This window comes from Alligator mississippiensis, chromosome 1, assembly GCF_030867095.1.
Source record: "Alligator mississippiensis isolate rAllMis1 chromosome 1, rAllMis1, whole genome shotgun sequence".
NCBI lineage: Eukaryota > Metazoa > Chordata > Crocodylia > Alligatoridae > Alligator > Alligator mississippiensis.
In genome coordinates, this window is record NC_081824.1 from 427658891 (window position 1) to 427675970 (window position 17080).

Below are 17080 nucleotides of genomic sequence, written 5' to 3' on the forward strand. Positions count from 1 at the left end.
CATAGAAATGTTTGTTTGTAAAGAGCTACTCATTGTTTACAGAAACTTCATGTAAATGTTATTCAGCTTCCCTAAGAAAATATTAAATTGAACTTTCAAATAGTAATAATTAAAAAAGGATATAGAAAACATTCAGGATATTTGGGATTGTACTAAGGAAATGCTGTTTTATTGTGAAACTATTTTATTATAGTGTATTCATCGTGATCTAGCAGCCAGGAACATCCTTTTATCTGAGAACAATGTGGTAAAGATCTGTGATTTTGGCCTTGCAAGAGATATTTATAAGAACCCTGATTATGTGAGAAAAGGAGATGTAAGTCAACATTGCTTTTATTTGTGCAGTTGTTTATAACATATCATTTTAAACTGTTCCCTAAAACATTCTGTAAGTGTTTACATTCCTTGAACTTAAAAGGGCCTAACATTAATCGTGGATTTTATGTGAAGACAAGAAATCCTGATGTGCTGTATGCACACTTACATTCTCAGAAACAAGGCTTGGAAATGCTAATCATTTTCCAGTTCTGGTACCTTAATTGTTTATACTGATATTTGTTTCTTGGCTAGACCTGCTCAGTAAACTAGTTAACACTGAGCTGCTTTCTTGAAAACAATCGTTCATGCCAAAAGAGGTCCGTGTCCCTCTGTGCTCATACCTAGGGTGAGATTCTGCTTCTAGCATGTCAGAATAATTTCACTGAGTTTGGAGTTGCTTCAGGAATGAGTGTAACCAACCCTCCTATTGGGAATGTAGATGGGTTTTCCAAGACATAAGGCAAAAATCCCAATGCAGCTAGTTCTCCCTTCTTGGGGCAGTGCTTTCAGATGGGAGACCTGTCCTGTAGGAGCACATGTCCATTTGGCGGCTTCAGGAAATGAGGACAAAATTATTGACCTCCCTGTCCCTCTCCCCAATATACCCCCACTCATGCCTCCTGTAAAGTGATGGTAATAAAGTACCTAACCTTGCAGTGAAAGCTGTGAGGCCAAACTGGGCCTGCGTACATTGAATTTAACAAAATTTGGTGGGACTGGCCCATAGGAGTAATAAACATTCATAAATTGCTTTAAAAAACCTAGAGTACTATACCCAGGCTAGGAATTACTCTTTGGATTACTGGAAAGTTCTCCTATTTAAAAGCCAGGTAGTTTCATATTTGATTTCTTTTACATTGCATATGATTGGGGAAAAAACTGGAAAAAGAAATCTTTTTTTCCCTTGCAAAATAATTAAGACAATGTTTTAGTTGGTTTTCTGTAAGTTAAGAAATTATAGTAAAACCATGTTTCAAAGTTCATTATTTGCATATATTTACATAAAACTATAGAATCATTATAGAATAGTAGTGATGGAAGGGATCTCAGGAGGAAGATCTAGTCTAAAGCTGAATAATCCCTGATTAAACCATGACAGTTTATTTATCCCAGTTAGTTTAACTGGCTCTTAAGGATGGAGATTCCACAGCTACTCTGGGTAGCCTGTTCCAGTGTTTAGTGCCCTTTTAATGAGAATGCTCTTCTTAGTATCCAACCCAAATTTCCCTTGCTGCAATTTAAAACCATTGCTCCTTGTGCTGTCCCCTATGGCCACAGAATAATTTATCTCCATCCCTCATAAGAATTGCTACTTACTGGGTCAGACCATAGGTCCATCTTGCCTGGTATCTTGCCACGCAGGGGCAGAGGGTAGATGCTGAAAGGGAGAGTGAACTAGGTCTGACCAGAATTTTTTTCCACTGTTCCTCTCACTTGCAGCCTCTACCATTTAAAGTCAAGAAAGTTCGAATTCAGACACTGTACCACAAACTCCCATGCTCAATGGCTAGTGATGACCCCTTTTCCTCCAAGAATTTGTCCAATCCCTTTCTGAATCTACCTAAAGGGACCACAACTGGGCACAGTATTCAAGGTGTGGATGCACCATGGGTTTATAAAGGGGCATAATGATACTTACAGTTTTGTTTACAAATCCCTTCTTAATAACCCCTAACATTTTGTTTGCCTTTTTGATGGCTGCTGAACATTGAGCTGATGCTTTTAGCAAACTGTCCACAGTGACTCCCAGATGTCTTTCCTCAATAGTAAGACCTAATGTAAAGCCCACCATCGTGTATAGCTTGGGTTATTTATGCCTGGGTACATCTCTTTGCACTTTTCTACACTGAATTTCACCTGCCATTTAGTTGCCCATTTACTCAATTGTGCCAGATCCTTCTGTAGCTCATCACAGCCCACCTTGGTCTTCACTACTTCGAATAATTTTGTCATCCACAAATTTGGCCACCTTGCTACTCACCTTGTCCAGTTCATTTATGAATATGTTAAACAGTATGGATTCCAAGCCAGATTCCTGGGGGACTCTGCTGTTTATTTCTTTCCATCCTGAAAACTGACCATTTATACTCACTCTTTGCTTTCTATCTGGAACCAATTTCTAATCCATGAGTGGACATTCACTTTAATCCCATGACTACCTAATGTAGTTAAGAGCATATGCTGGGGGACCTTGTCAGAGGCTTTTTGGAAGATCAAATATACTATGTCAATTGGATCACTCCAATCCACCTGTTTATTAACATCCTTATTGGACTCTAGTAGGTTGGTGAGTCATTATTTCCCTTTGACAAAGCCATGCTGATCCCTCCCCAGCAAGTCATGTTCATCCATGTAACCATGCTTCAGATATTTGAAGAGTGTTATCAAACCCTCTTCAAGCTTCTTTTCTCTGACCTAAATGATATAAGTTCTTTCAGCCTGCTCTTGTAAGTCACGTTTCCCAGGCTTCCAATTATTTTTGTTGCTCTGTGTTTCCCAATCTGTGCACATATTTCTTGAAGTGCAGGCCACAAAACTGGACACAATACTCCAAGTGAAGCCTCAGCAGTGCTGAACAAAGTAAGAGAATCACTTTCCTGAAAATAATTGTAGGACTTATCTATTTTGTTCCAGGCACGACTTCCCCTCAAGTGGATGGCTCCAGAATCCATATTTGATAAAATCTACAATACGAAAAGCGATGTGTGGTCTTATGGAGTACTGTTGTGGGAAATATTCTCTTTGGGTATGACTAATGCGTACTAAGTAAATGAAAATCAACAGGGGGACTAGTTAGGGCCTGACCCAAAGACCAACTAATCAGTGACAAGGTGCCCATGGTTTTCATTAAACTTTGGATCATCCCCTTACTGCATTAGGGCTGCATGATTTATGTCTGTATACATGAATTGATATACATCTTCATGGCAAATTGAAAAGTGAAATGCTTTGTAAGAGCTCCAATAAGTGACACAATTTTGGTTTCAAGTTAAAAATTACAAACAGGTAACAAAAATCTATCTAAGCTCTACCCCCAGGACCATCTTTCTCTTATTAGAGCCATGGCCCCAAACCCACAAAGGTACTCAAAAATGCACAAGATGCTCAAAATCAGCATACCCAACTTTTAGGCACCTGCATCTATGAGTGGCATTCCCAAACCTGACTTGGACATTCAAGTTCCCTGTATAGACAACTGGTGTGGCCCCACATTTTCTATTAGCCTAGTGATGAAAACATTTATGCAGGAAGTGGGAGGCCTGATTTCTAGGTTCCCTCTCAGCCTGAAGGAGTTCAAACCCATGTCTCGCTATAATGCTATAGTCTGAATAAATTAACTGGCCAAAACACAGGTGCTTGTAAGTCCATAAATATACATGAGTCTGTAAGTGGTTAGGCAGGGGTTGTGTGAAGGGCTGGCATTGTTCACTTGGACGTAGGCCTCTAAATTCCACCTAAGTTGTACTTTAGGCATCTAACAGCTTTTTTGGATCTTGTCCATTTACACAAGCTCTACTCACTACAACACAGCCAGGTTAGTTTCTGGTGATTTTTGAAAGGAAAACAGAATCCAAGACTCAAGACATGACAGGAAAGTAAAGTAATTTTCTTTAAAACATTGACTTTTAAATACAGCTGTAACAACTGCTGCTTGGCATGCAACCTGTTCATAAGGCAAAAAAGTTTTGACCTGGAAAATAAAGTTTGGGGCCCACTCTACCACCTGCACTTAAAGAGAATGGTTGCACAGGAACCTGAGACAATTTTTGAGAAGTTAGGGCTGTGAGACTGCATCTTTGCTGCATACTTACTATCTTTCTAGGGCATAATCCTGCTTCCACTGAAATCACTAGGAATTTTATAACTGATCGCACTAGGTACTACATGATTTAGAATAAGTAAGTAATAAGTAATAAGTAAGCTGGTAAGGAGTACCAGCTTTTGCCCCCCAAACTTTTCAGTTTTCCTGTGGGAACAACTACAACAAATTCTAGTTGAAAACATGCCAACAACCCCTCCCCTTTAGTTTCTCTGAACATGTTAAGGTATTCTTAAATGTATGATGACAGACACCCTCTCTATCCAGTCTCTGAAAAAACTACCAACCACAATAACCCTTGAGTGACACAATGCCAGCCCTCCACTATTCATAGCTCCTTCCGACTTACACTAATCGCTGGAAGCTGCAGACACACAAACACCAAAACAGTCACTGCAGGATGAACTGGCATATAGAATCTGAAATTAAAACCTGAAGTAAGCTACTTCTTTGTATCCTGCATTTTGAACTTAAGAAAAAAAAAAGATACTTGTGAAAGGGAACAAAAATTAATCATAAGAGAAGAATTTTAATTGCACCCAACACAGTCTGATACAGGAGTTCAACAGAAAATGAAAGAGTATCTCAAAATGTCTCAGACAAATAATCCTTTATTAGTTTGAATACATGCCACTAGCAGTGCTGTCAACTCCAGTGGTCTTATGTCAGTATTTACTGTTTTTCCTAAAGCTCCACCTCTTGGAGGCAGGTGATTCTTTGAGAATTTCTGCTTTCATTTACAAAGTTTTTAAGCTCTCTTAGGCTGTTTGCAGATGTTAAAACAAACAAACAAGCAAACAAACAAACATGCTTTACTAAAAGCTCATGCTTTACTAGAAGAAGCAGTATATTAGTTTGACCTGGCTCTGCAACATCTGTATAGATAGGGCACTTCAGCAGCACTTTTTGGCACTTTAATAGCTGATTCAATCAGCTATTAGATAAAAGTGCTAAAAAAAAGCCCCACTAGAGTAACTGATCTAAACAGATGTTGGGCGAGCTGGGTCCAACTAACGCACTGCCTCTTTTGGGCATGTGCTGGGCTCAGCACGGGAATGCACCGAGGTTAAAAGTAAAGTGCCATGGGGGGTGAGGGGGAGGGTTTAATGTCTGCAATCAGCTGTAGTTATAAAGAAAAGCTTTTAAACAGAATCTGAATGCACCTAAATGATCAGAACCAAAGGCAAAGAAAAAAAACTCAAATATTATCATTTTTAGGTCAATCTAATATTTTTAGGCTTGACTTTTCAACACTTGGAATTAGTAATACTGTGGTTATTAGGATTTAGGGTAGTGCTAATATCTATTACAGAATATAATAGCTCTTGGGTATGTATAGAGTAAAAAGTGCATTTCCTCAGAGCATTTCTCTTTAAATGGAATGGCTAATTTTAGATGTACCTGAAAAGAAAAAAAAGTATTATTCATTCTCTTAATCCTGCAAGGTACTAAGTGTCTGTAATTTGGGCTGATTACAGGCACTGATAACACTTGGCATTACAGGATCCTGGCTCTTGTTTCTGTTTCTAGTAGTATAATGCTAGAACTAAATGTTGTCTGCAGTGCATGTATGAATCATAACTGCAACTACCTCAGTCCAAGTGCTGATTATTATATTTTCATAATGCTGTCCTTAGGTGCTTCCCCTTACCCAGGTGTCCAAATAGATGAGGACTTCTGCAGCAGACTGAAAGAAGGCACAAGAATGCGTGCCCCACAATATGCAACAATAGAAATGTAAGGGTTTTTTTTGTGTAGGAGATAAATATTTGATGTGCATCTACACTATCAGGCTGCATTGGAAACTGGATAATGTCTAAGTCACCAAAAAAAGTGCTCTTTGTGTTAAAAACCAAAGTGCTCTCACTTTTTAAATGGTTGTTAGCCTCTTCTTACGGTCCTACCCCAAACAGAGACTTCCCCAGCTTTTTCACTCTATGAGTTTGAAAACAATTTAGTGATACTTGCAGTATTATTCAAATGATTAACATGGACCCAAGCCCATAGCACCTTTCCTAAGTTGGCTGTCAGCCTTCTAAGTCCAAACGCTACCAAGTGTGTTCTTCAAATGTGTTGTTTATAGCTTGAAGGAGGAGTATAAAGTTGCAAAGAAAGGCCATAAGCATTAGAAATGCAAGGTCACTGTCACTGAATTCATCTTTTTTTTCTGGACAAGGATAACTTACATTTTCAAGAGACAAATGGATTTTCAGCTCAGCGTATAGCCTTCAAAAGGAACTGCTAGAAAGAACAGGAAGAATTTTATTCATTCCTGCCCAGACGGCACGTGTACACATTCATTAATGCACAGTGGTTACTGCACATTTAATTTAGTACTTGTATAATCAAGTACTAAATAAATAATATTGTATAATCAAATACTAAGTGAATGGACAGTAATTGGAGTTACTAAGCAGTAGCTCAGGTGAATGTCTTTTTAGTAATGCTACTGCGCAATAGCCTAATAATACTGCTCAGTAATGTATTAGCACTGTTTGTGCTGTGAAGTGCTACTGTGCAGTATTATTAGGCTACTGTGTGGTTAGCATCTTGTGTAGACATGCCCAGATTTAACTATACACTTGATAAGCATCACACCAGTGCACAGTGTTATCATTTTATTAACTTTGGTTGTAATAGAACAAAAGTACCCCACAACTGCTTTGCTGATGTGGGCTCATCCCTTTATGGCAGTGGCAAGAGAAGATAAAAAGAAAATTCACTCTCTAGGCCTACTTAATCTTTGACCTCCATGTTGGAGTCTTTCATCAGTTATGTCCAGGGCCATCCCTAGGGGGGTGCGAATTGGGGCAACTGCCCCAGGCCTGTGCTTTGGGGGGCCCTGTGGAGCTGGGTGGTGCAGAGCTGGGTGGAGCAGCAGCTCCACATCCAGCTGCTCCCCCCCCACCACCCCCGGCCGCTGCCACTGCCGACGGTGGTGGCAGCTTCTGCGGGTCTGGGATCGGAGCAAGGGTGGGGCCCCTCATGGGCTGATTTGCCCCGGGCCCTGCACCCTGCTCAGGTCACCTCTGGTTATGCCAACCACGCAGAGAACAATCCACCAGGAGTTGGATTAACACTGCAAACTTTTTTATAGGCTACCAACCTGGTCAAACAATGGCAAATTGCATTCACTACCTACCCTAGAAGTACCTTGTTACCAATCTGAGGAATTGGATATCTGAGCTTTCAAAAAACAAAACAAAGCTCTAAAAGATAAAGTATCAATCTGCAGTGCCAACTCCAGCTGAATTACAGAAATCAGAATGCACTTTTCTGCACAAACCAGTTAGAAAAAGTACAGACCTTGGATAGTTTCACCTCCTTAAGCAAAACTGAATGGCTTCTAAGCATCTTGTCCAGATCTCATGTGTTGACCTCAGTGACAAGACACAGTAACACGTACCAAAAAATGTTATAAGGAGGACTGAAAGGATACAAGTCAGTCTTAATCATCTCTGGGAGTATAGTTTACCAGTTCATTTTGTTATCCTAATGACATTTAATAAAAGCTTTTTTGTTGTTTCAAATATTTTATTGCAGGAAGGAAAACTAAACTTTGACCAATACAAGGAAGTGAAGCATTCATATAAGTCATCTTATGGTGCCTTACATGAGACATTGTCAGTTAAATGTAATGCTTAATACAAGTTTAAAGTTTTTGTTAAGAATAAAAAAAAGGCTCTGTTAATTTAATTATCCTCATTTTGCAACCTTCCTGAGTTTAGGAAGCATCTGTTCTCCCAGAAATATTCTTTTTTTTTCAAAACTTGCTCTTTTATTGTTAGCAAGAGTCTCTGGTATTGTCCAGGTTAAAATACATAGGCCCTTTGGACTTTCATAGATGCCTACCTCTTCAGAACATAAAAATTGTCAATTACTAGGTCAGACCACAGGTCCATCTTGCTCAGTATCCTGTGTCACACAGAGGCAGAGAGTGGACGCTGAAAGGGAAGGCGAACTGGGTGTGACCAGGATTTTTTCCCCCACTGTTCCTCTCTCATTTGCAGCCTTCAGCATTTAAGGTCACGGAAGTTCTGATTCAGAGGCTGTATCCCTAATTCCCATGCTCAATAGCTACTGATGACCCTTTCCTCCAAGAATTTGTCTAATCCCTTTTTGAATCTGGCTAAACTGTCAGCTCCCCCAACATCTGGTGGCAATGAGTTCCATACCTTAATTACACACCATGGAACAGGACTTCCTTTTGTTAGTTTTAACTTACTACCTGCTAGTTTCATTTTGTGACACCTTGCTCTTGCACTGGGACAAAGTAAATAATAAATCCCTATCTACTTTCTCTTTGCCATTTAGTATTCTGTAAGCCCTTCTCACCCCCCCCACCCTCAAGTGTCTCTTTTCAAAACTGAATAGCACTAGCTTCTTCAGTCTCTCCACATATCCACCCATACCACTAATCATCCTTGTTGCCCTCTGCCCTCATTCTCTGTACCTCCTCTAGTTTTTTTAAATCCTTTTTGAGGCGCTCAGAACTGAGAGCTCAGTATCCAAGGTGTGGAGGCACCACAGATTTATAAAGGGGCGTGATGATACTTTCAGTTTTGTTTACAATTCCCTTAATAATCCCTAACATTTTGTTTGCCTTTTTTATGGCTGATGTTTTTAACCAACTGTGCACAATGACTCCCAGATGTCTTTCCTCTGTGGTAAGACCTAATGTAAAGCCCATCATAGTATAGGTATAGTTTGGGATATTTTTCCCAGGTGCATCATTTTGCACTTTTCTACACTGAATTTCATTTGCCATTTAGTTGCCCATTCACTCACTTGTGCCAGATCCTTCTGTAGTTCCTCATAGCCCACCTTGTTCTTCACCACTTTAAATCATGTTGTATCATCTGCAAATCTGGCTACTGCTACTTGTCCAAATCATTCATGAATATGGTAAACAGCATGGGTCCCAACCCAGATCCCTGGAGGACCCTTCTGTTTACTTCTTTCCATTCTGAAAATTGACCATTTATACTCTATTTTCGCTTTATATCTTGGAGCCAATTTCTAATCCATAAATGGACATTCCCTGCAATCCTATGACTATTTAACATGAGTGACAATAAACAAACCCAGTGTTAGGATACTGCCGTTATAACATTAGTATCACTGATCTGCTACTCTAAAGAAGCAAACAAACAAAACCAGCTTTAATACTGAGTATATTCATTTTGCTTTATTGTTACAGCTACCAAATCATGTTGGACTGCTGGCATGGCAATCCCAATGAAAGACCAAAGTTTTCAGAGCTGGTGAAAAGATTAGGGGACCTGCTTGAAGCAAAAGTGCAACAGGTAGAGAAATAAAGAACATTCACCAATATCTCTGTACACAATGTCTACAGAGTGGATTATCTGGGTAGTAATTTAATATATTTGTGTGCATTTAGGATGGCAAGGACTATATTCCCCTGAATGCTATATTTACTGCAGATACTGGGTTTGCATACTCAAGTCCTACTGCAACCAAGTCTCCTTTGAATGAAGATGTATCTGCTCCAAAATCAAATTGTGAAAGCACTGAAAATATGAGGTAAGGTAGGAAATACTAAAATGCTTACTTTATGACATTCCAGCAACTAGGTATAGGAGAGTTTTTCTCTAATGTAGCTTTGATTAGGGGATCAGAAGAATAAAAACTATCCTAAACTTTCCACTGCTTCCATTAAAAGACTCAAAGCATTGGGGTTTTTTTGGTGGTGGTGGGGGAGAGGGGCGCGTTGTATATAAACCTCACCCTTAATTTTTCTTATCTTCCCTGATTTCAAAATGGCAACTGGTGCTTCTTTCCTTTCTTGTGAATCCCCTAGTCTAGCAGATGTCCAGTGCCTCCCATCCCATCAACACTTGCTTTCATTTAAAAATTTAATTTGCTCTGAAGTATGCAACAAATTCTAGGTTAAATAATCCCACAGCACTTTACAGTAACAGTTGTGGATGAGGCTTGGCAAAGGCTGTTATGACTTCTGAGACCTATAGTGAATTTGGGGTAAGGGTCAAACAGAAGGTAACCTACTGGTAGACTGTGGGGCAGGGAGATATGATAAAAGACCCATTGAAGAAGGAAAATAGTGCCCTTTTATGAATCATAGGAATGTAGCCTCACTAATTACTCTTATTATACAATGGATTGTATATGTGCAAACCATTTAGCTGTCGTTACTTTCTGCTTTTTAAAATATTGGAAAAGTTCACTATTTTACTTTGTTCTGGACTGCCCATTTTACTGCGGACTTGCTAAGGTTTCACCAAATAACTATTTATTTCTCTTCTACAATCTTTCTTCTCGCTTCTTGAATAGATACATAAATACCTTCAAAATGAAAGCAACCCAAAGAGTGAAGACCTTTGAAGAACTTCCAGTCAAGAATACCTTTGTATTTGATGTAAGTGACACCTGGCCCGAGTGAAATGCATCTGGGTCTTTATTCAGTTATTTTTATTAGTGCAGTGCAATATTATCTGCTTTTAGAAAAGAGCGGGTTTTTTTAGAAATGCTGTTGTAATAGGCTAAGAGCTGAAGAACGCAAGACGAGGAGCAGTGTATCCTCAGCAAACTGGCCAGCTTAGCCGAGTTCCATGACCTGACCTGCAACCGGTCACAGAAGCACAGCCAACAAATGCTGTGGGAATTGCTAACCAGTGTCTTATCAGATCTGAGCAGCCTGATAATGCAGCTTCCAGTGTCTAGGGCTTCACCTCAGAGTCACGTGTGTAAAATCAGTGAGGAGGCGGCACTGGGTCTGGGTCTTAAGAACCTAAGTCTCACTGAATATCAATGCCTAAAATGTGACTGGGTAAGAATAGGCAAGAGCACTGAGTTCAGCTCCACACATCTAACTTTGCTGAGTACTGGGTGCCTAGCAAGGTGCAGCCAGGCGGGCAACATTAATACTAGTATACATGGAGGGGTAATGGTAAATGAAGGGCATATCTATGACTCAGATGAGTTGTATTTCAGCTTCACACTTAGGCTTACAATATCAGTTTCCCCATCTCTGCTGTTGTGATCCCATGGAAAAATTAGACTAGCTAACCAAACAACTGTGTTCATAAGAGATATTTTTTGTTTAAAAATTCCCCTTTGGGTTGGTTGTGTGTGTGAAATCAGTGGGAGAAGGCACTTTGAAGCTCTGTATATTAAGACCCAAAGGCTCATTGAAAGTCATTGCCCAAAATGTGACTCAGTAAGAACAGGATTCATTTGTAAATTGGTCTTTTAACATTGTTTCTTCCTGCTTTTGTTTTCAGGATTACCAAGCAGACAGTGGGATGGTGCTGGCTTCAGAAGAACTAAAACGCTTCACTTGGGCAGACAGCAAACAAAAACAGATGTTCTTTGGGTCTGTGTTTCATGCTCCCCCCATTAGAAAGAAAAACATGAACAGTGAAAGACCTGAATGGTTTTGTGCTAAATCATGCTAGACATAGACACCCCATGGTTTCTGTAAATAAGTTAGTCACCACGTATGCTTTATAACTGGTTATTTATTCAGTGCCCACAGCTGAAGGATCTGGACACCTTATAGCAAATGAAAAACAATATGGGGAAAACTCCCCAGAGGCAGCATCACTGCCTTTTACATCTGTTTTTCACCGGGTTGGACAGGTGTACTGTGGTTGCTGCCTATCAGAAACAAGTTCCAAAAATGATAGCATTTTTGCTAGGTATGTCTTGTATCTGCTCCTGGGAGACACCAAGGATCCCTCCAGCAGCAATTAGTTTAACAATGCATGTTTTTTGCCCTTCTTTTCCATGAGTCAGCTAAGTAGAGCCCATTTAAAACCCACAGGCTCAGGATGCTAAAATGGCAACTTTACAATAGATGGATGTAAGGGCCTCATTTCTCTTCCTGCTGTTAAGCACTTTAATATATTGGCCACCTTCCTCTGTCTAATTCCTGACAGCTGCCCAAGAAGGGAACTGGGGCTGTCTTGTGAAAAGTACTGTACACACAAACTACCTCTAGATGGGAAATGTTTTTTTTTTTCTCAGTAATGGTGGTTTCTCAGTTCCAGGGCCATTATGAGACTGTCAGTCTTAAACTAGTTTCAGTTCCCAGCTTCCGGTCAGCTCACAATGTAGAGACTGCCTTGACCAGAGGGATCATTCATTTTATGCTGGCATTAGGTCATGGCCATTATTCCATCTTGATTGTGTTGGATTTGTCAGCAGCTTGGAAGTGGAGCACACAGGTGTGGCACTGTGTTTCTGAGTGACTGTAGATGATGGAATCCTTGCTAAAAAACAGAAGTGATATGCTTAAAGGAAAACAGTGATTTTCTGCATGCTTTTATTAAATACAGGCGAAGCGAGCATTTGGCTGGGGATGTACCCAGAATGTGTGGTGATAAAGTGGAAATGTTATATTAGCAGGAGTTTGTAGTGGGGTATTTTTCGTGACTGGGGCAGCTAGGGTTATACTGGTCATTGTGAAAAAGTGCTGATACAAACTTTACACTGCATGCACCCCCAACACCCACATGCTGCAGGAAAGATTATTGTATTAATGTTTATAGCATTTGCATTTTCTTATTTTTTTTGCATCCTGGTACACTATGGTACTCTTATGGTTTCTTGCAAGCCAGGTACTCTAATCCCTATAACTTTTTTAGCATGTAGATTGCACAGGGATCAGTAGAACAAAACTTTCTTAGAAATGGTATTAAATAGAGACATGAAATTTTGTAAGTCTGGTATCTTGAGACACCCTGAGGCTAGAAACAAGTGCTAGTTGACTTACTGAAAATGTGATAATTTCCCCCCATTTAATAGCTCCTGTTTCTGAGACTGTGATTTATACAGAGCTGCATGTCACCTGTTCTGTAGTTCAGTAAAATCTTTTTAAAAGGACTTTTTCAGTCATAGAAAAGAAGCCAAAGTGATTTTAAAGAACAAGGATGGTTATAGGTGTGAGAATTATTTTTCTTCTGTGAGATAGATCAGTTGGCAGGAGGGGAGATAATTGAAACTGCATAGTAAAAAGCAATGGGTAACAGATGTTAATTGTTGATAGCAGATGAGTATTTGAGCTAGAGACCCCATTAAGCTGATTGGTATGCCAAGACTCCTTCATCTAAACTAAAAGGAAAAGTGGGATACCATACTAGGTCAGACCCTGGGTCTATCTAGCCCAGTATCTCATAAGAGTAGAGAATAAGGGGAAGAGTATGTATGCTGGGTGAACTCATCGTGATCTACAAGTTGGCCACAAACTCCTGGAAGACTGATTCAGGCTCAACATTAAAAAAAAACTTCTTCACAGTCAGGGTGTCCAGACTGTGGAATAAGCTCCCTCCAGAGGTGGTGCAGTCACCTACCCTGGAAATCTTTAAGAGGAGACTAGACGTTCACTTTGCTGGGGTCACTTGACCCTCAGTTATCTTTCCTGTTCGGTGCAGGGGGTTGGACCCAATGATCTTCCAAGGTCACTTTTGGCTTTACAGTCTATGAATCTGTCCCCTGCCCTTGTTCTCTTACAGTTTCCAGCACTTAAAGGCCTAGGAAGTCCTAATTTGGAGCTTGGACCCATTATTGTGAAGTTTAATACCTACTGATAGGTCTATCTTGCATGAATTGCTTGTGAACCTAGTTGTCATCTTCTGCAATACCTTGAGGCAATAAGTTTTACAAGTTAATTACATGCTGTACAAAAAAGAACTTTCTAAACCTGCCTCCTGATAATTTCCTTGCATGTCTCCTACTGTTGTAAAAGGTAAATACTAAACCATTTACTTTCTCCACCAAAAAGGAAAAGAATATTGCAAGTCTACTAGGCTAGGGACAGACATTACACATAAACTGGCTTAAGTGATCAGAAACTGGTTTAAACCTGCAACAAAAACAGATGTTCAGAGCACATAAACCAGTTTGAAAATGGCTGAAACTGACTTGAGATAAACCTGGTTGAATGTAGTATCAGACTTAACTGATTTGGGTCAAACTGTTTTTGACAGTTTGACCCAAGCTGGCCCCTCCCCTCTGCTCCCTGGCTGGAGCTCCGGCAGAGACTGCAGGTACAGCAGGGTCTGCCTGGCTTCCTGCTGCTAGTCAAGCAGGAATCCCCCCTCCCATCTGCCATAGCACAGACCCTAGCCCCACAGACCCTAGGCACGCGGTATGCTAGCTAATGCTGAGAGGTGTCTGTGTGCATCACTAATTTCACTGGGACATGCAGAGAGAGCAGTGACCGCTTAAGGCTTTTTGGAGCTAATCAACAGGTCAGCTGGTAAGCTGTTTAAGAAGAGTCTGAACTAATGGAGAGAGGCTACTGTTTTGCTGATGGGCTGATAAACACTGTTATCAGCTCCCTACTGGCTTGCTTGCCTGTCAGTTCGCTGCAGACAGTATAAAAAAAGTGGGGAGGAAGATTGAGAAGGTCTGTATCATCAAGAGATGCATGCACTGCATACCCCACCACCCCCTTGTCTCAGAGTGCTAGCAGGGGACTGGGTTCTGGCAACACTCCTACCCCTTAAGCAGTGAGCAGGGAAAAGCCTGGGATGGTGCAGGCAGACCTCCCTAATCAGAACTTCCTGCTGGGGCGTGGCCACACCCCCACTCTGTGGAAGGAAAAGGAGGGCTAATGCCCCCTGGCTTCTAGCCTGAGCCACTGCAGGCATGTGCCTGAATTTCTTCAGTCCAGAGAGAATGTCTGTCTGGTTACAAACAAGTTCAGCTTAGCCAGGTTAGACTACCCTGCAAAAGTTGAATCAATTCAAGCTGAGGCTTTTTGAATGTCTGTCTCTAGCCCTGAAGACAGAAAAATAAGTTAAGACCTGAGCTGAAGCTTGTTAGCTCAAGTTGCAAGATTGTAATAATTGCCTAATAAGATATTTATATTTTATTTTGATTAATGCTGCCTCCACCATCCTTAAGACCAAGGGACTGGGGAAAGACATCCAACTCCAGTCTTAGGCCTGGCATAAAAACCCTGAATCAGAACAAACAAACTCTAAACTGAAATTTACTTTTAAGGTAGAAAGAGTTTCAAACTGCCCTGAACTCCTATACTAGGAGAGTACTACCTAAACTAAACGATTCCTAAGGACAGAAAGCAGACCCCAAACTACAACCAGCATCTCAAACCTAACCCAAATATTCAAATGATACTCCCAAACTAAAGCAAACAGGTTGTGGCTGGAGCAGACTCTATAGAACCCTAGCAGCTCCATTCCCACCCTTCCCTTTCCTTCTCCACAAGAGGTTCTTGCCAATCAGCCCTCTCAATCTGGCTCAAAATTGGACCTGACCATCAAGCACAACATTTACAGTTTCTTTTTGAGTGTTCTGGAAGGTTTTGCTCAAGGTAACACCACCATCGTCATCTCCTTTTTCTCAGTCAGTAGACTAATTACTCTGGGGAAGTTAGCCACGGCAGGAGCTTGTAGTAGCACTAGAGCTGGTTCTAGTTCAGCAGCTTTGGTTAAGTACAGACAGTTAAAAAGCCTAAGATTGATTCAGTTCAGTCTTTGCAGGTTAGTCTAAGATGCATAGATTAAATCAAAACAGAAGTGAACATTTACCTTTGATTCAGGACATGTAGCCACATGCCTGCACTGACTCAGGCCAGAAGCTGGGAGACACTACAGCACGGCAGCTCTGGCTGTGTGTTCACTTCCTCTTCCTGCTACCCAGAGGTCTCTGGGATTTTCAGTCCAGAATTGCAGCAGCAGGACTCTGCAGGGCTGCTCATCACTTCCTCTTCCTGATTTCAGGTGCTTCTGGGATTTGTAGTCTGCAGTAAGTTTGAGTGGGGAAAGGGGTGTTTAACCCCCCTTCCTGGTCCCAGAGCCCAGCTGGGGTTTGCTGGGGGCACCCCCCATTCAGACTGTGCTTTATCTCCAGCTGGGCTTGCTACCTCTCCCTCCCCTTTGTCAGCCAGCCCTCACTGCCCCAGCTAGAGGGCAGAGGGGTGGGACCAGCCCTGCTCTCTGGCCCAGACAGCCCAGCCCATGGCTGGAAAGCATGCTGGCGGGACTGTGAGTTAACTTGAACTGGAAGGGGTCTGGGACAGAAGTTTCATAAACCGGTTTGACCTAAATCAGTTCATTCTGATACTACATCCAACCAGGATATTAAACCAGTTTCAGACATTTTAAAACTGGCTTATATGCATTGAGCTTCTGTTCTGTTACAGGTTTAAACCAGTTTCTGATCACTTAAACCAGTTTATGTGTAACTTCTCTTCCTAGCCTTTGTGTTTCCTTGAACCTTTCTGTAGCTTTGAGGTTACCGAGTGCTGTTGTGCTGTGGAGGCCTGCCACTATTGGATAATTTTCTTAAAGCTCTGATGTGCAAATACAGCAAAAGCTCAAACATTCAGTTACAAACCAAGCTTCAGGGAAAAGCAGGAAAAAGATATGAAAACCAGGTGTGAATAAAGAACTTGCCTGTATTAATAACTAGTTGTGGCTGATGATCCTCTTTGAATGCACAAATGTGCTAATATTGGTATTCTAACTGGAGGAAAAGGGGAACCAGCCTTACAAAATGTGATCTGCATTTGCTTTTTACCAGCTTATTGCACCTGAAGGACTCAACAGAGCCTTGCAGTGTGATATGCCTGTGCATTTCCTGCTTAGCCCTTTTACAAAGTCACTTCCTTTGGCCTTCATTTTCTGATGACTGGTACACACAGCTGCACAATTTATCACTGAACTTCTACTAGCGTGGCTCTCTCTCTCCATAGAGCTGCAGGCTTAAGATAAAAAATAGGTCAGATCTTCAGAGGCTGTGTTAAACACCATCAACAGGTGTATATGTGTGCGCAGTGCTGAGCCAGCTGGCTCCCTGAGAGCCCCTTCCTTTGGAGAGCTGGTAGTAAGGTGACTGCCAAACACCTGCCTCAATGGCTTGAAGTACAAGATACTAGTGTCCCACAGGAGCTGGTACCACCGACCCCCCCCACCCCTTCCACATACGAAAGGC

At 41.2% G+C, this 17080-nt stretch overlaps 1 protein-coding gene across 1 annotated transcript in view; it reads left to right on the forward strand.

Moving 5' to 3' along the window:
- FLT1 (fms related receptor tyrosine kinase 1) overlaps positions 1-17080 on the forward strand; it is a 146149-nt gene that overhangs the window by 125470 nt on the left and 3599 nt on the right. The window contains exons 23-29 of the mRNA XM_006270482.3: positions 194-316; positions 2953-3064; positions 5776-5875; positions 9339-9444; positions 9540-9682; positions 10451-10535; positions 11401-11492. Coding sequence (XP_006270544.1) covers positions 194-316; positions 2953-3064; positions 5776-5875; positions 9339-9444; positions 9540-9682; positions 10451-10535; positions 11401-11492 — 761 coding nt within the window. The remainder of the gene's footprint in view (positions 1-193; positions 317-2952; positions 3065-5775; positions 5876-9338; positions 9445-9539; positions 9683-10450; positions 10536-11400; positions 11493-17080) is intronic.